Genomic DNA, 22,578 nt, shown 5'->3' with positions numbered 1-22,578 from the left:
CAAAGGGAAATTTCCTTCATGAGAATTTAGCTTTGGGGTCCTACGGGTAAAATCTTGTCTTAGGGCAAATGTCAGGGGTCAAGCGGTCGAGTTTGATGGACGTTTATGACTATTGTCAAATGAACGTTGAAGCGTGTGTGTGAGACTTAGTTTAGTTTATTATTTTTTTGAATATGTAAAAAGAAAAGTTGCCACAGAGTTGTGTTCCCTCTCAGAGAGGAGCCTGCATGTGCGGCCGAGGTCACACTGATCCGACAGAGGATCCTAGAAAAACAATTCTCACACACCGGTCGGTGCAGATTCTCACGACCGAGCTTCAGTGATGTCGAGCTTTTGCAAGTAAAACCAGTTAAAATATCTTCGTGTGTCCCCGAGCGTGGCTTCTTGAGTTTAGTAAGATAAGAACAGGATATTTTTATCCAACAGCATATTTCTTAAATATTCAAAAGTTTTCTTCCACTTTTTGTTTTAGGATCTCCATGTGTCAGGTACTTTAAGGCTTTCATCTTTCTTGTCCACGACATTTTAAATTTGTTTAGTTTCATGAAAACTTGAACTGAATTCATAAAAAGTAACGTGACTAGTGTTAAACATGAAATAAAAAGAGACACAGATGAACTGCTGTTAGTTCTGAGTAATTACAGAGACGGCTGTATTTTGATACTGGTTTAAATACTGCCTAAAAGTACCAACCACTGCGTCGATGTCTGTAAACTGGGGAGCCAAATTTGACTTCACTGACCAGTGGTAGTGATGAGAAATGAGAATAAAGGCGAGATGAGACAGGAAGTCAGTGATGAGGGAACACACTCACCCTTCGGCCTTGCTCCACAGACCGGTAAGCGTGGCGATACAGACAGGAGAAAATGGCGCCAGCTGGCATCATCTCGCTGGTCTCGTTCCAGCTCAGAGTGTGGCACAGTCGAGCAGCGTCTCCCTGACATTTCTTGTACAGGATGGGGTCCAGCCTGACAAACAGCACACGGTGTTAATAATCACACGTCGATAATATGGTCATTGATTGAGACATTCAGCAGAGAAACAGCTGCTGCACCGTGTCTCTGCTGACAAGAACATTTTACAACTTTACCAGACCCAAATGAATTCTTGAAGGGAAGACACGCTGATGCCATCTTAAAATATTAGAATGAACTAAAAACAATATCTAGTCCAGACCAGAACCCAGAACCTGTTGCAGCATTTGATCAATTTACCGTTTTCTTCCACCGTTCCATGGACACGGTCACCAAAACACCTGGTTCTAGACCAGGGGTGCCCACTGCATCGATCCTGATCTCAGAAGGTAATCTGGGTAGATGTACCTGCTCATAGACCAATGTTGGTTAACGTAGCGCTACGGTAGTGCTGGCAGCCGTCGACTGCCGGGGTGGGGGGTTATTGGGCGTGGGTGAGCTCTATGCTCGTATCGATCGTGGTTTGGAGTCTGAGCTGAGCAGCTAATCTCCGCTCCCCGACTGGAAGTGTTGGAGCTGGTAAGGGGGTGGGGGATTTGGTAGGTGGGACGCTCGGTTCTGTTGACAGGGCGGGGCACCCTCAATGAATAATGATAGGGGAAACACTGGTGGTGGCCATCTTGGTTTTTGACGTGCAACTAAAGCTGTCATTTCTAACCCGGGCCCAAAGTCCTTCTGGCCCAACCCGAATTTGGGCCAGGCCGCCTGGCCGGGCCATAATAAGGTGCTGGATGGGCGGGCCGGGTCGGGCTTTTGATTGCGTCAGAGGACGCATGCAGCTGATGATCCAATTATATGGCAACATGGATTGCCATAGTATCATTTCTCACCTCCTTCTACAGGTGTCCACCGACTGTTAATAATTATGTAAGCAGTCAAAGCTCAATTAAAAGTGTTGGGGGGGGGGGGGGGGGGGGGGGATGCCTTCGGACCTGTAATTACTGTTAATTTGTCGGGTCTGGAAATTCTGGCCACGGGCCGGATGTTTTGGGTCAGAATGCAACTCTGCGTGCAACTCAATTTTGAAAAGGAACCCTTCTTACATGTAGATGAAGCCACACACCAAAATCAAAGTTGCCAGGTTGCTCAGTTTTTATGTCGTGCTCACAACACAGACCGACATTAATGGTGGAGGTCAACTTGGCAACCCAATTTTAAAAAATTACTTTTTTTGCGTCAAGATGCAGCCACACACCAAAGTGGAAGTCGGTACCTCACTTATTTTTCCAAGCCATCGTGCTCACAACATGCACAGATGTATTTATTTTATTACGAAGCTTAATTCAAAAAGTAAAAAGTGAAAAGTAGCAAACAGTAACTCGGCTTACTTCCAGTCTCTGGCGATAAAGTACTGCAGCTCCAACAGCCTCTGTTCACAGTCCTCCACCATCTTCTCGGTGTACAAATGCTCCATCAGACATGACAGGATCCTGCAGGAAGGACACCATCAATACTGGCCGTTTCCATCAATGCACAAAATACAAAACTACATTTCACAGACTCTACATCCAAGTACAGCAGTACATTCTTATTAAAAGTACGAAGATGTGTCATTTCATTTGCAGTTTTAAGGTTTAATTTGGACATTTGGATCTTAGAACACAAACTCTGTGCAAAGTGCTTTATATTTGAGATCATGTTGTAAATTCAGGTCTGAGACGTCCTGAAGGAATGAATACCTGCCGCCTTTAAACCAGAGCTTTAGACGAAAACCATCTAATGTTGTTAAAGCTGGAGCCAAACCTTCAATGTTCAGTCTCGTCTGTTAGGCTCAAAATATGTTACTAAAAAGCAGCATTGCCGTTGATAAGTGCGACTCGAGTCGGTTCTCGTCTTATGGGTTCTTCTCAGGTGGAGGTGATTTGCCACCGACTCATTTCCCCGCCCTGTGGGCGCCATCGTCAATGCAACGTGGGCGGTTTCTTGTAGCGCCGTCCAGCTTGCGCTGATCCGCCAGTAAAGACAGAAAGGTCTGGACCTCGTCACTACTTCCATGAACTCCAAACTAGAAAAAAATAACTACCCCACACTCTGCAAGGACTGGAGGAAAAGGTGGTTCAGACGCAGTTTTACTGGGCGGGTCATCCAGTGACGCCGCTCCGCTGGCCAATCAACGGCTTCCGTCTGCTTCTGGCAAAATCGTCACCTCGGAGCAGTTCCTTTGGAACCACGAACAAAACGGTCCCATAAACTGGGCTGAGCGGGGGTGGGTACGGGCAGTGGGCGGGACCTTAACTGGTGCGGAGCCAGTGAGAAATGAAACGGTGGCAAAGCGTCATTGGTGTCAGCTGCTCCACAGCCAATAAGGAAAAAAAGAGTTGTGCTGAAGCCCCTCGACGGATTTAAACTGAGAATGTTTGTAGTTTTAGAGACGAGTGCTTCTCTAAACTGGCACTGAGCACGAAGTGCAGGAAAACCTAAATGTTTTTACTGCAGGATACTCAAGTGGGGGAGGAGTTACACTGTGGAGAAGAACAGAGGGAGGTTTTGTCTCGTCTGAGGCGGCGCCGAGCGACGAACCTGCTGAGTGGAGGGGGCAAGGTGCAATGGTGGAGCCAGGGGGTGGCCAATGGTGGCCTTGGCCACAACACAGGAAGCTTTGGCCACCCTAATCAGTTGATGAAATAATGCTTTTCACTAGGGGTGCACCGATTGCAGTTTTCTGTCCGATCACAGATCTCTAAAAAGTCTGACCTGCTGATTCTGATTTTGTTTTATAAACGACACCGTCAGGTGTTATAAGGTCACAATGCACCTTCAATTTTTTAATCTCATCTTATTGAAACACATGCCCTTGAACAATATCCTGGAAACAATACAAACTTGTTTTAACTGGCCGTGAGGTAGTGCTCTGGAATATAAATGAAGTTTAGACAATTGTTGTTAAAACTACAAAAAAAAAAAAAGAAGTAAAATCGGTTTCTCATGCAAGTATTGACCAATCTCCCAAAATTAAGGAAATCGGGGTCGATAAATCGACTGGCCGGTTTATAGTTTTTTGCAATATCAAAATTAAAAAGCATAGTTTCCTCAAAATTATAGGAGTGTCCGGTTTACACGATACATTTATAAATGTCCACCTAACTTTGACCTTACAAGAGACGATAGAAGTGATTGAAAGCACTGGGGATGGAGTGAGGTGTCTCACATGGGATCTCCGTTGCGGATGTGTTTGCAGGCCGTCTGGATGACGGATTCACAGGCCTCGTTTAGCGCACGGTCAATTCTATAGTCGGCTCCAGGGTCGGCTTCTTGGATCAACGTCTGGAGCTGCAAACAGGAGAAGAGTGACCCAAACGTCAAAATCACAACAACCACAAAAAAACCAGGCAGATGTTTCCTTAACGGACCGTAACTAATGAACGTGGAAATGTCGTAACGTTAAACAGGAAGAAAACGTTTAACACCTTTGAAAAATACAAGAGCATCTGAAAACGTCTATTTAAAACAGCAGAAACTGAAATAAATGGAAGAGATCAGAAACGATGAGGACGGCAGAACAGCAGGACTGTAGTTTTCGACACAGACTCGTGAGGCGGCAGCGCCGTTTCTTACCGCGTTCTGACACTTGGCGTCGATGGCTCCCATGTCTCCACGGCCCACCCTCATCAGGCAGTGCAGCGTTCGACCTTTTCGGTGCAAACCAGAGCAGTGCAGCTCGATCTCGCTGCGACAATGCAGCACAATCTCAGGACTCAGAGAGAAATCCTCCATCAGCATCCTCCTGTAGTCCATCATCTCACCCTGACACTCTCCACTGACCAAACGACCTGAAACACGGTGCAGAAAACAGGAAGCATCAGAAACGGACACATTCCTGAAAAGGTTTCGGACAGGGCCTGCCATGATGCATTTAGCCGTTACCGCTCGCTGTAACTTTATATTTAACTACGTCAGTCATTTTTGTGTTGGTTAAAGTAGATGGGGTGGCCTTTTTGATTTTTAAACAAATAGCCATCTGTAGCAGGTAGCATCATTATTATCCATCCAGTGGTTCATGAGACATTTTAAAAAGCAGAAAACTTGAACTGCATTTGAAGGATTTTCTGTTGTTTACCATGTTTTTTTTTTTTATTAAACCAGCATGGAAACTCAAAAGAAAGTAATGGCTCATGTTCTGCCACTACAGCTTTCATTAATACGATTCTTTATGGTAAGCACTTTGTTTTTAGATTGGATGTAGTTGAGTAAAAACAAAGCCTGTCCCATTCTGCGGTCGATTCTTAGTCATTGGAGCACAACAAATCTCAGTTCAAAACTAGAGTAATGACTTCCAAGCTTCCAGCTTTCTGCAGCTAAACTCATGTGCAGATGAAACTGGCTCTCCTCTCGCCGGAGGGTCGTTGAGACCGGCAAAGACCCCAACGAACCTCCGGTGGAAGGGGAGGGAGATTAACGATCAGAGCGGTGGTTTACCTCGATGCACTGCGGCCTCCAGACACAGCAGCAGGTAGGACAGGCGAGTCTCTCGGGCTCGAGGCATGTTGGAGTCCACGCTGCAGTGGTACTTCCTCAGATCAGACTTGCAGGCTTTAGCCAGCGAGTAGCTCACCTTGTAGTCCTGAGCGATCAGCTTCTGCCTGGTGGTCAGCGCTTCACGGCACTGATGAGACACAGAGTAGATCGAGTCTGCTACAATGTCTGAAGCACAATGTTGTGATTATTTCTGGGTCAATCTCTGTCTTTAACCAAAATCAGCCTCTGTAATCTGCAGAACCTTGGATTATTGTGGTTGATTTGAAAAGCAAGCTCACCGTCTGCTCATGCGTTAAAAACACTGGACACTGAGCAGAAGGAAACTACTAAATATTACTTAAGTGATCAGCTAAATTTAGTTTCCAACCTCGGACATTTTAAAATATTAAGATTTTTCATGTGAATCATCTCAGGAAGAGTTAGATTTTCTGATGGTAACTGTGAAAAAGCTGTAGGTTCACACGCTCATGCTGCGATCACCATCACCGTTTAGGTGAAACCACAACAAACCTTGAATCTGCTGTAGTTTTACAGCCAGGCCACTATTTGGTGGCGTGATTTGTACATTTCAACATGTGCATGCATGCAGACACGTCTGTCTAAAGCAGCAGCTTCAGGCTCGTTTAGTATTTGTAGAATGTGAGAAATGTGTCTCTGCTGTCCAAAGAGACGGGGAGGCGCATGTTTCCTGACAGACTCTGGTAAAACACAAAGAACGAGGAGCACAAACAGCCTTTCTGTTGCCGTCCGTGGTGCGCACGTGGGATTTCACAGACTGGGCGTTTCCAAAACTTCCACTCTGATACCAATAATGCTCAGTCAGGTCATCTGGACAGACTTTTTAAATTTTTTGTGGAAAGACGTTCCGCCCTCTATCCAGAGGGCTTCATCAGTCTGAGGAGTCCAAAGTAAACTGTTTCCCCACTAAGCAGTACGCTTCTTTAGTGGACCAACCAGTTTGCTGGTGATAAGATGGTTTCTGGAGGCTGTCCAGACGACCTGATACTTGGATTCAAAAAGTCTGACAGAAAAATTAATCGCCGTCGTCGTGAAGATCGACGCGCAACAGAAATGTTACGATCTCACCTGAAAACAGTGTCTTATAAACAGGGAATTATGATTGAATGATGGAAAATTATAACTAGAGTCTGATCGATAGATCAGTAGGGCACATATTTTAGACTGATACAGGCGTTTGGGGACATATATTGGTGATAATTGTCTCAATATGCGCAGATATAAACATTTCTAATTTTCTGGAACCAGTCGTAATTGTACAATGTATCCAACAGAGGGTGCATGAAGACTACTTTCAAGTCATGGCTGTTCACTTAAGTTTCACTTTCACATTCATCACAGCTGAAGCTGGGAACACCTAAATACTGTGTAGAACATTTTGCTGAACAGAGCATGGTAAGTTTGTAAGGACATTATTACCTGCAGTGTTCCCTCAGTGAGGACTGAACTAGACAAAAGGGCCTTGTCCTACTCCGCCCCTGTTTCCTGGAAGACTTTGCAAAAAGATCTTAAGCTCTCGACCTTTGACCTCTCTAAGAAACATCTGCTAAGTTCATGGCAAAAACCAACGCAGACATGTTCCTGTTTTTAGTTTTCTACATCACTTTACATTCTAGCTGTTTTTGTTTCATTTTTTTATACAATTCCTTCTATTTATTTTTCATTTTATGTGCTTTTTTATGATTATCTACTATTGTCATGTGTTTGTTTAAAACGGGTCTCTTTTGTAAACGAGTCCTCGAGGCTCAATGAGACCAACCTGTAGAAATAAAGGTTGAAATTGAATTGAAAAAGTTTATTTGAACTGATCTGTAAAATAAATCAACAATAAATTCTCTTCAATCCTCCAACCCGCTTGTCTTTAGCTACGTGCCTCTCCAGTTAGCAAGCTAATGTTTAGATAACTAGCATGTGCTGTTGCTTAGTAAAATTTTATCCAGAACAATAAATCTAACGTAGAGGTAAAATATCAGAGTTAGTAACTTTATCTTTGTCGTCCTCAGTGAAATGCATTGTTCGTTTGAAATCTTTACTTCTCTACAAAGAAAAATAAACTCTGCTGAGGTCAATGCTAATTAGCCCTTCACCAGACGTGACTGTTTAAACAATGAACAGGAAGGTGTTTCTTTGTTTAATTTATATTTTTGTAAAACACTTGAAAACTTTATGGTGAATAGTGGAGGATAGAAATTGTGAATGCACGTTAGGAAGACTGTTTCTATGAGCGGAGCTCCACTTGTAAATGTGGGTCTATGTATGGGTGGACCTGATTAGCTTAGCTTCATGATTGACAACAGTTGCACTAAAAAAAACAAGCCCCACTCCACTCGTCATTTTCTTAGATGCCTGGGGGTGGACAAAGCTCAAACATTTCCAGCCATTACATCGGTGGTCACCAAAATGTCTACATTTGTCAGGCTCTAATTAACCTTTTAAATCTTCCTTATGCTTATTTTAAATGGACTTTTTCAAGACACCAACTTATTTTCCAGATGTGAACACTTTGTGATGTTTGGTTTGCATGTTCCTTGATAACAGCAGATGAGAGAAGCGGATGGAAGTATTTCATAAGATAAGCTTCAAGTTTTATTTTTCGTTAAGTATTTTTTTTAATCTCAGATAAGACGTGCGTGTATGCGTAACGCAGTCATGTGTCTTAGATAAGAAGGTCAGGCCACATAGGCTGGGAGTTTATAACCAACTGTACATCTTGTTGCTCTTCCAGAAGAACAAACGTCATCATCTCCTCAGGTCAGCACAAAGAGGATCAGGCTGAACTCTGGGTTTTGGATGTCAATGAGACCGTTGGGTTGTCAATCTTGTCGCAGCCTAAAAGTTAGCAGAGTCTCTCTGATCAACCTTGGCTGTAACAGAACCAAGTCCCGTCTTGATCTTCTGCAAGGGCAACAAATATCAGCTTCTCACACGTCTGAGCAACAACGAGCCGACACAGTCGTATCAGGTTTGTTGAACCGAACATAAAGCACAGAGATACGAGGACCTGAGCCAGCTACAAACACTCGGCTACTTGAGGAAACTTTTCAGACACTAGTCAAAGCTACAGTTAAGAACATGAGACCAGAGACGGACCGGCGCCTTCTTGTGATAACCAAGAAGGTCCGTATCAAGGTACCGTCATGGTTCCTCACATATCCTTGAGAGTTAGCTGTAAGACCACGTTCACTAGCGGACCTCAGACTGCATTAAAAAGAGGAAAGTTCTCTTTAAACAATCAGGTTGATACGTTTATTTTTCACGTGGCTGTCATTCGAGTCCTTCGATGAATTTGATGAATATTCTGGGACTATCAGACTCCTTAGTATGATCATTTGTATTTTTATAACTACGTCTTTCCTCTTTTTTCATCCCATTTTAATGGTTTACACAAAGTAATTTATTCATATTTAAGGTTTGAATAAATGCAAGAGAACGCAAGTAAACCTTAATGTTGTTGGTGCAAGATATTCATGTGGGTAGAAGTTACACCGTCTAGAAGGAGAGGAAGGACTTTTAGGCTAGTCAGAGGCAGCGCAGTGTGACAGATGCTGGAGAGAGGAGGGAGCCAGGGGGGAGCCAGGGGGGAGCCAGGGGGTGGCCAGGGGGTGGCCAGGGGCACCACAGATTAACCTTTGGGCACCCAATCATTTGAGGAAACTGCACTTTTAAGCAATATAAAACATGGAATGCATAGTTTCCTCACATGATCGGGGTGGCCAGATTAGATATGCGGCGGCCAGATTAGATATGTGGCGGCCAGATTAGATATGTGGCGGCCATCTTGAATTTTGACGTGGCAACCCAACATTCCACAGTGACCACTCTTACGCACAGATGCAGCCGCACAACAAAATGGAAGTCAGTACCCGACTTGTTTTTCTAGTTATGCTCACTACATGCACGGACGGACGGTAATGTCAATAAGTTCAAGGTTCTTTATTGTCATTTGCAGCACATGTGGTACATGAGGTGGAACGAAATTGTGTACTCAATGTCCCAGTACCCCCTCCAAGAAAGGAACAGTGGTGTTGAAAAAGATTATGCAAGTCTAGAACACTCTGCAGAAGAAGTAAACGGCTCTTACCCTCTCAGACATGGCCTCCTCAAACTTGTGATTAAAGAGACATTTGTAAACTCGGCCCTCTCCGGCTAAAGTCTGAAAAAATAAGAAAAACAGCACGGTTACACTTTAGACCACTGACAGACAGACAGACAGACAGACAGTTAAACTGTTAGACAGTCCATTAGATGGATAGACAAGATAGATAGACAGATAGACGTTAGACTTTAGACGGTTAGACAGACGTTTATACAGCTAGAAGGTTAGACAGTTAAATGGTTAGACAGTTAAGCAGTTACTGTTAGACAGGTAGACTGTTAGACAGACACACAGAGGGTTACACATTTAGACAGTTAAACACAAAGACAGTCAGTTAAACTGATAAGAGTTTGGCAGTTAAATTGTTAGACAGCTAGACGTTAGACTTTAGACGGTTAGATGGTTAGATGGTTAGACAGGTAGAAGGTTAGACAGTTAAACGGACAGACAGAAAGACAGACAGACACAGACAATTAGACAGTTAAGACTTTAGATGGTTAGACAGCTTCCATTCTGCTAATTTGAAATTTTAGTGAAACTTTTGCTACTTTTTAACATCTGTCCTGCCAATTGTAACATCTGCATTGTATCGTTTTCTTCAACATCTGTTTAGCTAATTTCAACCATTGTTCAGCTGCTTTAGGCTACTGTTCAGCAGAATAAAAAAAACAACAGTTTAGTTTTAGCTAATTTTATAATTTGAGTCTTTTTGCCAACTTTAGCTACTGTTTTGCTTTTCTTAGCTTCTTTTTGTCATTGTAACATCTGTATTGCAAATCTTATCACTGTTTTGCTAAATTACCCATTTTTTTCTTACACTTTAAGCTGTTCTCTTAAATTAAACATTTGTATTAATTTTAACTACAGTTTGAAAAAGTTTGGCTTTTATATTTGTTATGCTAAGTTTAGCTACTATCTTTGGACATCATTCTGCATATTTTAAAGTCTGTAAAGCTATTTTTACCTTCTTTGTTAACTTTACCTTGAGCACTGGTTTAGCTCATTTCAGAAAATTCTGCTTCTTTTAGCTACCGCTTTGCTAATCTGAAATGATGTGTTGCTACGTTTAGCTTTAGCATCCTTTTGTTAAGTCTGGATTCTGCTGCTTTTAGCTTGAAGCTAAAATGTTGCTCATTTCAGGTGAAGTTTAGCTGTTTGTAGCTTTAGCATATTTCCTTTTTAACTGTGGCCAATGTTTTGCTCATTTTAGCATCAGCTTTACTACTTTTAGCTACTCTTGCAAATTTTAACAACCGTTGCTGTTCTTCTACCTACCGTTACGCTTTTAGCTTCTACTTACTCTTCTGTTAGTTTGAGCTCGTGTTCTGTTCATTTTAGCTTTAGCAACTCATTTTCAGTTCCTTCAGAAGATATCAGCAGCCGTTCAACTCGGTACATTCACACTGGTTTTACAGAACTTACAGTTTCTCTAGTTTGGTACGATCGTTACGTTGATCAAGGCCACGCTCTCAACGCACCATACATGTTTTTAACATGCACACGGTCCGGTGACCACACACAGAAACACTGAGAAATAACACGGACATGAACATGCACGCCGGACTTGTTCAAGGTGTAAAACAAACAGCTTGTGGGAATTAAGTTCATGTGACTGAATACGTTTAGAATATGACAATTATCAAGCCCAAGTACACGGAGAGAGTTGTGTCAGGAAAGATTGGAATATGGTTCAGCTTTTGTTTTTATCATTTAATTCAAGCCTTGATCCCAACAGAGGACTACACTGACAGATGAAGTCAGTGGACTCGATTGTTTGCAGATGACATCATGATCTGTGGTGAGAACAGGGAACAGGTGGAAGAGAACTTGGAGAGGTGGAGGTATGCACTTGAAACAAGAGGAATGAAAGTCAGTCGTAGTAAGACAGAGTCCATGTGTGAATGAGAGGGAGGAGGTGGAACAGTGAGGCTACAAAGAGCAGAGGTCACAAAGGTGCAGGACTTCAAGGACTTGGGGTCCACTGTCCAGGAACATGGGGAGTGTGGTAAAGAGGTGAAGAAGAGAGTCCAGGCAGGATGGAGTGATGGAGAAAAGTTTCAGGAGTGATTTGTGACTAAAAGGCGTCAGCAAAGGTCAAAGGAAAAGTTTACACGACAGTGGTGAGAGCAGCTATGTTGTACAGATGCAGTGAAATGGAGGACACCTTGCAGTGGCGATCACTAAAAAGGGAACAGTTGAAAGAAAAAGAAGACGTGTATATTCCTACAGAAGACTGACAACTAGTCTGAAGGTGAAAGACAAAGAACTAATTTGAAGTGGTTGTGCTGGTGGTGGTATTTGATGGTTGCTGCGAACACAAACACGCAGTTTACAGCCAGCGAAGCCAAGCTCGAAATATTGCTGTTCAGTGCGAGGACGGCGTGTGTTGATCGTTTTAGATCGTGTCAGAAAAACAAAAGTCTTTAACCAGTTGGAATAAAGTTTGGCTTCAGCCAACATACATGCATCGACCCAAGAACGGAAGGAATAAAAACGTGTTTCATCATCCTCACGTTTTCGCAGAAGCGCTCTCTGTCGTCTCTGCAGGCGAAGTACAGATGGCGGTCGAGGTGGAAGTCGTCAGAGGAGAGCTCCGCCACTCTCATGATGGACTTCTTACAGTCTTCCTTGATGTGGTGGGCGCCCGGCTGCTCCTCAGCTTCACGAACTAACCCCTTCTCCAGGCAGGAGATCACCTCACCCTGAGAGTGGACGTCCTGCACACAGACACACACAGTCAGTTACAGCAGGAGTGGAACAGGAGGCGGAGCTTCCAGTCATCAGGCTCCACCCATGGAAACAACCTCCACTGTCAGTCCATCAGGCGGACCCTGAACCTTTAAGACCAGGCTTAAGACCTTTCTGTTAATTGATCTTGTATTAGTTTGTTCAATTATATATTTAATACATACATATATACAAATACATAAATGTATACATACACTATATTTTATACTGTAGCATGTTTAAAGTAAAAAAAAACATGCATATATATATATACTTTAAACTGTTGCACCTTTTATATTTGTCTGTTGATTTTGTGTGTGAACGTTTTTAAATGAGTGATTGACTCATACCTGTCCTGTGACAAATTAATTTTATTTTTTATGAATCTTCTTTCTGCTGCTCCGTCTTCAGAGGTCGCCACAGTGAACGAACTCGCACGGAGACTTGATTGTTTTTACACCGGATGTCCTTCCTGACACAACCACTGAGCTACCACAGCTCGCTGTGTGGCGCAGAGAGCACCTTATCTATTGCTATTAAAAGCAAAATAAGCTCATAGTCTGTCTTGTTGGATGGATGGATTTCTTCGTTCAGATAAAGACCAGCTGCTCTTTAACAAACGACTCTCGTGACAGACTTCCAACTCACCTTCTGTCCGGTGTTGACACTGCCGCACTTCAGCGAGTTGATGTCTTCACGACACTTGTCCATGAAGCCACAGATCAGGCGATAGTCACTGAAGATGATGGTGGTCATCTTGGTGATGTACTGGTTGCACTGGTAGTCACTGATGTTGGCCCGGTGTTCCACCAAACAGGACACCAGGTAGCCTTTTCCCAGCTCCTCTGCAGCGCATTCTTTAATCTGAGCCGAGACAGAAACATCTCAGACAGAAGTGCTTCACAACACGGTGCCTCACTGCGATATCCAACATGTGAGAAACTTCAACTACACTTACTGGTAGGTTCAACTACAGGATTCTGTTTCATTTGCTCAGTAAACAGGAACAATTACTTCAAACCATTTGCAGAATGTTTAAACCATGAGTGTTTTGTGAACACCGTTAACTGTGTCAAGCTGAGACATTCAAGAACTTTCTGCACATTTTAAAGTGAGGGGACTTACTCAGCTGCAACTGTAACAGGGTTATGGACTCAACCCTGACTCAAAATGGTGAGAAAATACATCATTTTTCATTTTCAGTCACGCTGAACGAATGTTTGCCACCATCCAACCATCCATCCAACCATCCAACTAACCATCCAACCACTGCACTGAGCAACATTTTGAGTGGATGTTTTTTTTTTAAATCTTGACTTATTGTTGAGTGCAGAGTTGATAAATTGGGTTCACTTTACAGACTTGAGTTGATCTGAGTCACTCACTAAATGGATCCAATTCTCATGTGTCGGACATGATGAACCGTCCACCTCACTCTGTCCTCACTCCATCTACCTCCATGTCCTCTCTAACTGCATCCATACGTCTCCTCTTTGTCTTTTTCCTGGCAGCTGCATTTCTAACATCCTTCTACCAATATGCCCACTGTCCCTCCTCTGGACATGTCAAAACCACTGTCCCTCCTCTGGACATGTCCAAACCACTGACCCTCCTCTGGACATGTCCAAACCACTGTCCCTCCTCTGGACATGTCCAAACCACTGTCCCTCCTCTGGACATGTCCAAACCATCTCAGTGTGTCCTCTCTAACTTTATCTCCCAGTTGTTCAACCTGTGCTGTACCTCATTCCTGATCTTCTCCATCCTTGTCTCTCCTAAGGAGAACCTCAACATCTTCATTTCTGCTTCCAGTTCTGTCTCCTGTCTTTTTGTCCATGTCTCTGTCTCCAGACCATACAACATAGCTGGTCTCACCACTGTCTTGTAAACTTTTCCTTTGACCTTTGCTGACACCCTTTTGTCTCAAATCACTCCTGAAACTTTTCTCCATCACTCCATCCTGCCTGGACTCTTCTTCTCCTCTTCACCACACTCCCCATGTTCCTGGACAGTGGACCCCAAGTCCTTGAAGTCCTGCACCTTTGTGACCTCTGCTCCTTGTAGCCTCACTGTTCCACCTCCTCCCTCTCATTCACACACATGGACTCTGTCTTACTACGGCTGACTTTCATTCCTCTTCTTTCAAGTGCATACCTCCACCTCTCCAAGTTCTCTTCCACCTGTTCTCTGTTCTCACCACAGATCACGTCATCTGCAAACATCATAGTCCACAGGGATTCCTGCCTGACCTCATCCGTTAGTCGGTCCATCACCAGAGCAAACAAGAAGGGGCTCAGAGCTGATCCTTGATGCACTCCCACCTCCACCATGAAGCTATATGTCACTCCTGAAGAACATCTCACCACTGTCCTGCTGTCCTCATACATGTCCTGCTGTCCTCATGCATGTCCTGCTGTCTTCATACATGTCCTGTATCAGTCTAACATACCAGTACTTCTCTACTACAACTGATTTTTCGACTGTTCCCTCTTCAGGGGTCTCCACAGCGAGTCATCCTCCTCCATCTTACTCTGTCCTCACTCCAACTACTTAGATGAACTCTAATGTTAGTGTTTTAGGTCGGATGCCCTTCTTGACACAACTCTCACATCTCCTCCTACATGTCTCTGCGTGAGTGCAGCTACAGCGTGCGCTCTCAGGACATTATTACCTGCAGTGTTCCCTCAGTGAGGACTGAACTAGACAAAAGGACCTTCTCCTACTCCGCTCCCGTTTCCTGGAATATCTTGTAAAAAGATCTGAAGCTCTCGACCTTTGACCTCTTTAAGTGGCTTTAAGGATCTGTTGGACTCCTGGCAGGGACCAATGCAGACATGTTCCTGGTTTTAGTTTTCTACATTTGCCTTAGAATCTAGCTGTTTTTTTGTGACTTTTTTTTTTTAGCCATCCTATTGGTTAAAAAAAATTAAAAAAATACAATTGTATGACTTTTTATAATTGTTTATTGTTGTCGCTTGTTGTCATGATTCTTTGTTGAAATCAGGTCTCTCTTGTAAATGAGTCCTTGCGGCTCAGTGGGATTTACCCGTCTAAATAAAGGTTGAATGAATTTGCCCGGGCTCGGGACTGGTACAAGAGACACACCAGCTTTTGCTCCCTAGTGGCAGATTTTTTTGTTCTGCCACAACTGATAATGAGTGTAACTTCAGACAGTCAACCAAACAAAAATAAAATTCTTATTGCTTTCTACCAACCTTCAGACTGCTCAGCTGACAGGTGAATATCTTGCTGCAGTAAAGTGGTATCAGAACACTACAGGTACATCCAAACAGTATCAGAACCAATGTACAGATACTGGCATCAGTGCATCCCTATTCAATGACATCATTAAATGGTGACATGTTTGCCGTCCTAACAGTTTTATTTTGGTGCCTGTGCTGCTCTTGTAGTCTGCCAAAGTTTTGTTGTTTTTTTGCAGCAGTGGTCAACATACCAGTCACACCAGTCATTTTAAGCTCCTGGTCACAATGTGGTGTCTTCGTTTTAAACCCAAGTAGTCTATAATGACTTACTGCGTTCTCTGTTTGACATATGGGCTGCTGCTGTTTAACACAGTTCTGATGTCGAGTGTTCAGCTCGTGCACGAGTATACAGCGCATGAGAACAAATTTCTGGTTGTCTTCCGTTGTGGTTTGTTTTTTTGCAATGGCGGTTTTGTCATCAAACAGGAAGTGAATATAGCAGGTTGTCAGCTTGGAAGACACTCGCACCGTGTCCGGCTGCTTCTGTTTGACAGACAGAATCTTGTTTTTGTTCTGGAGCTGGAAAAAAGTCTAAAAGTCACTTCTGCTGTTAAACCATGTGAGAGGACGCCGGTAAAGCTTGTTGTTCGTCTCTCAGCGAGGGAACAAGTCTGAGGATCCATGTCTGTGGGTCACGAGTGTTTCATTTAAACTCAACAGCGGTTGAAGGAGGATCTAAAAATGACGAGAGATATTTTGTATATAGTGATAAAGATCTAAAATGTTGATGTTTTGGTCATATCACCCAGCTCAAGTGGCTGCACACTATTTATCCTCTTCCTAGTCTGTATACCACAATGTCAGCCAGAGTTAGCACAATATTTTCAGTCATGTGGACACCTGTGGTGAGAGCAGCGTCCTCTTCGACACACATGACTGACATAAACTAAACAAATGTTTCAATGCCAGGGCTCAACTGTAATGAAGACAGTCAGTAAATCAGCAGAACAAAATGAATTCCAGGCCCTGTAGGGACTTCTAGTACATCTTATTTCTCCATTTCAGATTTATGTTGTCCATTTTTAATGTCAAAATAAACAGAAAACGATCCGACAGGTTGGCCCAGACCGACGCCTCCTCCTGCTGGTGAACCCTTTTACCTCCATTTAAGATGAAAACTTTTACTTCGGCACTCGCGACCACTTTGAACACAATCGTAATCCAGCGGTATGAAAAGAAATGGGCCCGGCCACTCTGCTGCTTCTGACTTTACGTGTGCACGAGCACATGAGCACAGGAAGACTACCGGTAATTTTATTGGTTCATGTTTGAACGGCCACAGGCGCCTTCAGGAGAAGCTCGTCTGTGGTTTATAAGATTATTTACTGATTATATTAAAGAATCAACGTCAATCTGAATGCAACTGCACAATAAGTCTCAACGTTTAAAACATTTAATTCGTCACTGTTGGTTATTGATGTAAGCCAGTAACATATTTCAGCATAAAATGACTACAAATTAAAGTTTAGTCTTCTGAACATCTCCAAAGTTTCAGGTCCAACCTCCAAACCTCAGACAGCAGCCCCGTGTGGCGTCCCCCGACACGCAGAAGTTTCTACAAACTGCTGGGTTGTCATTTGTAATAGTTTTAGCATCTGACCTCCGGGATAGTCGTCTTGCAGACCTCCACAGCGACGGACTCGAACTTTGCGTCGGTGGTCAGGTTCAGCTTGTAGTTCCACAGCAGCTGCAGGAAAGAGCACGCACGAACAGTGACTTGCACAGATCCACCGTCATGACTCTACAACTGATATCAAACATCAAAACTAAAGAGTACAAATGATAAACTAACTGTGACAGGCTAAAAACTTTTTTAAAATCTAAAATAACATTCACTAGAGTTCACTCAGTCGTTAATTTGAATGTTTTAGTTTATTTTTATTAATGGACTATAATTATTCTGCTGGGAGACTTCAAGGCCCACGTGAGTGGAGACAGTGAAACCTGGAGGGGCATGGTTGGACTCGGATCTGAAACACTGCAGAGCTTTGTTGTTGAACTTTTGTGCTAGCCATAATTTGTCCATCACAATCACCACGTAGGTATATAAAGGTGTCCACAAGCGCACCTGGCACCAGGATGCCCTCCGCTTCAGATTGATGATAGACTTTGTAATCGGGTCATTTGATCTAAGGCCATAAGTTTTAGACACTTGGGTTAAGAGAGGAGCTGAGCCAAATGATCACGCCCTGATTGTGAGTTGGATTAGACGGCTGGGGAACATACCAGACAGACCCAGAAGATCCAAACCTGTAGTGAGGGTTTGCTAGGAACGCCTGGCAGAAGAACTGTCGGAACAATTTTCAACTTCCCCCTTCGAAAGCACTTCAACTGTATCTCAGCAAAGGCAGGGGACATCAAGTCAGAGTGAGATGTTTGTCATCCCATACCCCTCTGCCACTTGATTGGCAGAATGGGGTATGGGTCACTCTTTTCCAAAAGGAGGACCAGATGATGTGTTGCAGTTACAAAGAAATCAAACTTCTCAGCCTTCTAGTAAGATCTATTTGCTGGAGAAGAGTCCAGTCATTGGTAGAATCTCTGAATCATGAGGAATAATGCCCGTCTTGTTCAAGCTGTGGAACTATGGACCAGCTTTTTATCCCTGCTTGGTTCCTTAAGGGGGCAAAGAAATTTGCCTAAGCAGTACACATGTTTTGTGGACTTGAAAAAGGTCTTCTGACGGTGTTCTTCAAGGAACATTGAGGGGGATGCTCCTCAAGTATGGGGTTGGTGATTCATACCTACAGGCCATTCAGTCCCTATAAAAAAATGGTACACGGTTCTGGTTCACATTGCTGGCAATAAGTCGAACCCTTTGCCATGGCTGCCAGTCATCACCCATTTTGTTCATAACATTGAAAGGACAAAATTCTCGGTGCATCCAGTGGGCAGAAGGTGTCCAGTTCAACACCAAGATTCTGTCTCTGCTATTTGCAGATGATGCGGTCCTGTTAGCATCATTGTGCCAAGAACTCCAGCTCTCATTGGAGCGGTTCACAGCAGAGCGTGAAGCAGTTAGAATCAGGATCAGCACCTCCAAATCTGAAGCCATGGTCCTCAGTCAGAAGAGTGAGCTGCCCTCTCTGGGATGGGAGTGAGATGCTGTCTCAAGCAGAGTAGGTAAAGCCTTTATTATTTTAGCCTTTATTATTTATACAGGTTAGTCTCATTGAGCCACGAGAACTCATTTTCAAGAGAGACCTGTTTAGGGAGCACATGGTGTGAGATCGACAGAGAGATTGGTGCAGCTTCTGTGTTCAGTATTGTGGACTCTGTAACCATTGTGGTGAAGAGGGAGCTGAGCAGAAAGGAAAAGCTCTCCGTTTACTGGTCGGTCTACATTCCTACCCTCACCGATGGTCATAAATTCCAGGTAGTGACCAGAAGAACAAGACTGAGGATACAAGTGGTGGAAATTCTCATTTTCCACAGGGTAGCCTGGCTCTCCCTTAAAGATATGAAAGGTTCAGTTATTCTGGACAGATGTGGAGTATAACCGCTGTTCCTTCACATTGAGAGGAACCAGTTGAGGTGGTTTGGGTATCTGATAAGGATGCCCCCTGGACGCCTCAGAGAAGTTTCTCAGGCGTGCACGACTGGGAGTAGACGCCAGAAAAGACCCAGGACACACTGGAGAGACCAAGTCTCTTGTGTGGCTTGGAAACACCTTGAAATCTTCCCAGAAGAGGCTGTTGAAAGAAGTATGGACCTTCCTGCTCAAGCTGCTGCCCCTGCAACCGGGCTCCGCAACAAGTGGCAGATGATGATTGAACTACCAGTAATTAAAGAACGGATGCATGGATGGACGAGTATGAATGGAGTGGTGGTTTTGTGCCAAGATACTTACATGGTTGCACTCCGAGGCAATCTCAGTTTCCTGAAAAGATAAAAGAAAAGGTTGTTAAGATGTTTCAGAGGTCTCAGTTCAGTCGTCACCGTGACAGCGACACGCTTTTAAAGCCAAGGCTTACTGCGCCTTGCACTTGGGTGCACTTCTTCAAATAAAAGAAAAATGTTGCAAAAGGGTCATTAAGTAAGTTGTATACTTATTTCTCAAGGCTTTTACATAATTTCATACTAACAACTTGAATAATGCTTATCGTTGTTTTACTGAAACTTTTTACAATGGTAGCAGTACATTTTTTTAAACATTTTATACTTGATGCGTACTTTTCTTTATTTTAAAAATGCATTTTTTACACATTGTTTTTGTGTTTAAAACTGACGTTTTCATAACTTCGATGCGCAGACTGATGTAAACCAACCGAGCCGTTCACTAAAGCCGTCGTAGAATTAAAGATGCAAGAAATCTGCTCGTGATTGAAAAAGGACCGTTTCAGCTCGACTGACCTTCACCTGTAAATAAACAAATGCGATATTTGATTTTCTTCCCGGTTGCTTTATTGTGCCAACAACAGTCCATTTCAGTAAACAAAATATAATTCCACGTAGACACTTTAGCGTGGAGTGAAACAGACTTTAGTTGTAGGAACTGTCTGTAAGGGTCTGCAAAGTTAAAGATAAAAATGTTTACAGGGCAGAGTTTCCACAAAGATACGTCTCAGTTCAGAAAGGCAGTTTCCACTCAGTACTTTGACAACGACGGCCAGGAAGGACAGATGTCAGAAAAGTTGCTCGGATGACGGTTACAAAAGCAGCTAAAATTAAAAACCTACTTGGGCCAGTTTCATAAATAAATTAATTCCAGTCAGATAGCAGACATCTATTCTCAGCAGTTTCATCGTTTACGTAGATTACTGGACACGTCAAAGCTTTCCTGCACAAACTGAAGCTCAGAGACAAAATTAGACATTTTAAAAAAATATACTTTATACCGAAGGCGGCACAGTGGAACAGCGGTTAGAGGTGCCGCCTCGCAGCAAGAAGGTCATTCAAAATCCTGCTAGGGCCTTTCTGTGAAGACGCTACTTGTTGTGGGTTCTCTGGTTTCCTCCCACAGACTGGAAACATGCATGCTAGGCTAACTGGTAATTGTCCTTGGGTGTAAACAGTTGTCTGTCTCGTGTTTCTGTGATGGACTGGTGACCAGTCCAAAACCATAATTAGTTGTTAGAACTGCAGAAAAGCCCTTCAGTACTTTCTTTAGGATTTTATTTTAAACAATTCATTCAAACGGACCACAGATAAAGTATTTATTCACCATATTTTGACAAAATGCAATTATCAAATTTTTCAGCCAAAGCACAACAACTGCATCTCCACATACCAGTTTACGATACAATCCTTGGTTTGATGTGATGGATAACAAATTATTTTTATTGGACAGTTTCATTTGTTGTTGTTGTTGTTGTCTCTCAGATGTAACCAGTTTTACACGTCAAGGCTCAAAGTTAATGCACTTTATCAAAAGGTAACTCAGACTGTAGTGAAAGTTAATAAGCCTTTACGTTTTGAAATAACTCATTTTCCTGATGAGTGCAGCGTCAGTGCGCCTCAAAGCTTCACCACATCAGGGGAGGAAGGAGGGCGTCGCCACAAACGACAAATGAACAACAACCGCCGCCTCTTGCAGAGATCTTATCTGGCCATCGCTTCATTGTTTCAGTCAAAACCTCCATGAGAGATTACAGAAGAAAAGAGTTCAATCTGAGAAACTGCAGGAAGTCTGTCCGTCAGAAGAGCAGCCGCCCGTCAGCTGACCTCTAGTCTTTGTGGTCGTTCAACTGTGATGTTCGGCCGTCGTTAGACATGACGTCTTGGTTAAGGTGTTGAACAGAGACCGACTGACAGCTGGTACCCACTCCACCTGTAAACTGTCAAAAAGTCACAACGTCCGAAGGCTACAACTTTACGAGAAGAGGAAGAACGTGAAGAGGAAACGAGCTGCGAAAGAACCGTCAGCGGGTCGCAACGTACACGATGTCTGTTAACACAGGCCAAGAGGCAGACTGACCACAGGGGGAGCAACAATTTTGATTCGTTTCTCTTTACAGACTACATTTTATAGGAAAAGATAATAATAATAATGATAAAGTGCTGTGTGGCGTCATCATTTTAAGTTCCCATACAAAGACGAAATTAGTTCTCTGCATTTAACCAATCGCACCTGAGATTCACCCAGGTGGAGCAGTGGGTAGCTGTGCAGGTGCCCAGTGAGCAACTGGGGATTGGGTGTCCTGCTCAGAGACACAACGACATGTGATGGATGGATGGATATGACACCATGGTTGTATATTTATTCATTAGTTATATTATATAAAAATAATATAATCTATAATATTTATTCATTTTACTTTATTATTTATTTAATTTATTCATTATAACGCATCATTAACAGGTATTTAAAGCCACTTGGGCTGAGCGAGGTGAGCTGAACACGAGTGGAGACGAAAAAGCTGAAATGAGAAGAAATAAACTGAAATTAGGAAAGAAAAGTTGACATAATAAGAAAAAAGCACAAAAGGTGGAACCTAGAAAAAAAAAAACAGCAGGAAAATTACCCAAAGTGTCTGAAACACAAATAAAGCAGATTTTTGAAGAAAAAAGTTGAAATTAGCAGAAAGAAGCTTGAAGGTGCTGAAGAGAGCTGGAGTGAGCAGCAACAAAAGATGTGGAGAGCTCCTTTCATTTTCAATAAAAACATGGCCGACAAAGCTAAACATTACAAAACTAAGAGCTGCAGAAACATCAAACGTCACAGCAGGAATAAGCTGAAGGAGCCGAACGTTTAGACGCTTGAACTGATGAAAGAGCTCCAAGCTTACAGAACCAGTGTGGATCCAACAGCCGAAGGACAGAGACACAGAGAGACCAGCAGCCGAAGAACCAAAACTAGAGAACGGTCTCTGACTGACCCCAAAGGTCCAAACCTGAAATCTGCTGATGGGATCCATCGAGGACTAAAATAATCTGAGGGTGGAGCTGGTTAGAGCTCAGATATGAAACAAATGGACCAGATAATGCACAAGGTTCTGACCCGGAACCACAAGCAACAGTGCAGAAACAACTCAAACCCAGTCGACATGGTGCTGAAGAGGGAAGTCTGTGGTTGGACACAGAA

General features: G+C 43.2%; 1 protein-coding gene across 1 annotated transcript in view; it reads right to left on the bottom strand.

Annotated features, from left to right (window-relative positions):
• Positions 1-22,578, bottom strand: part of LOC119415897 (Golgi apparatus protein 1) — a 39,589-nt gene that overhangs the window by 11,028 nt on the left and 5,983 nt on the right. The window contains exons 2-11 of the mRNA XM_037683068.1: positions 19,405-19,434; positions 17,155-17,241; positions 12,940-13,155; positions 12,078-12,281; positions 9,550-9,621; positions 5,391-5,577; positions 4,530-4,744; positions 4,123-4,244; positions 2,303-2,404; positions 815-968 (exon numbers count right to left, since the gene is read on the bottom strand). Coding sequence (XP_037538996.1) covers positions 815-968; positions 2,303-2,404; positions 4,123-4,244; positions 4,530-4,744; positions 5,391-5,577; positions 9,550-9,621; positions 12,078-12,281; positions 12,940-13,155; positions 17,155-17,241; positions 19,405-19,434 — 1,389 coding nt within the window. The remainder of the gene's footprint in view (positions 1-814; positions 969-2,302; positions 2,405-4,122; positions 4,245-4,529; positions 4,745-5,390; positions 5,578-9,549; positions 9,622-12,077; positions 12,282-12,939; positions 13,156-17,154; positions 17,242-19,404; positions 19,435-22,578) is intronic.

The sequence above is a fragment of the Nematolebias whitei genome, chromosome 10 (genome assembly GCF_014905685.2).
Source record: "Nematolebias whitei isolate Nwh7 chromosome 10, NemWhi1, whole genome shotgun sequence".
NCBI classification, from domain to species: Eukaryota; Metazoa; Chordata; class Actinopteri; order Cyprinodontiformes; family Rivulidae; genus Nematolebias; species Nematolebias whitei.
The sequence above is the reverse complement of the archived record's forward strand: the minus strand, read 5'-3'. Positions and strand labels throughout refer to the sequence as shown.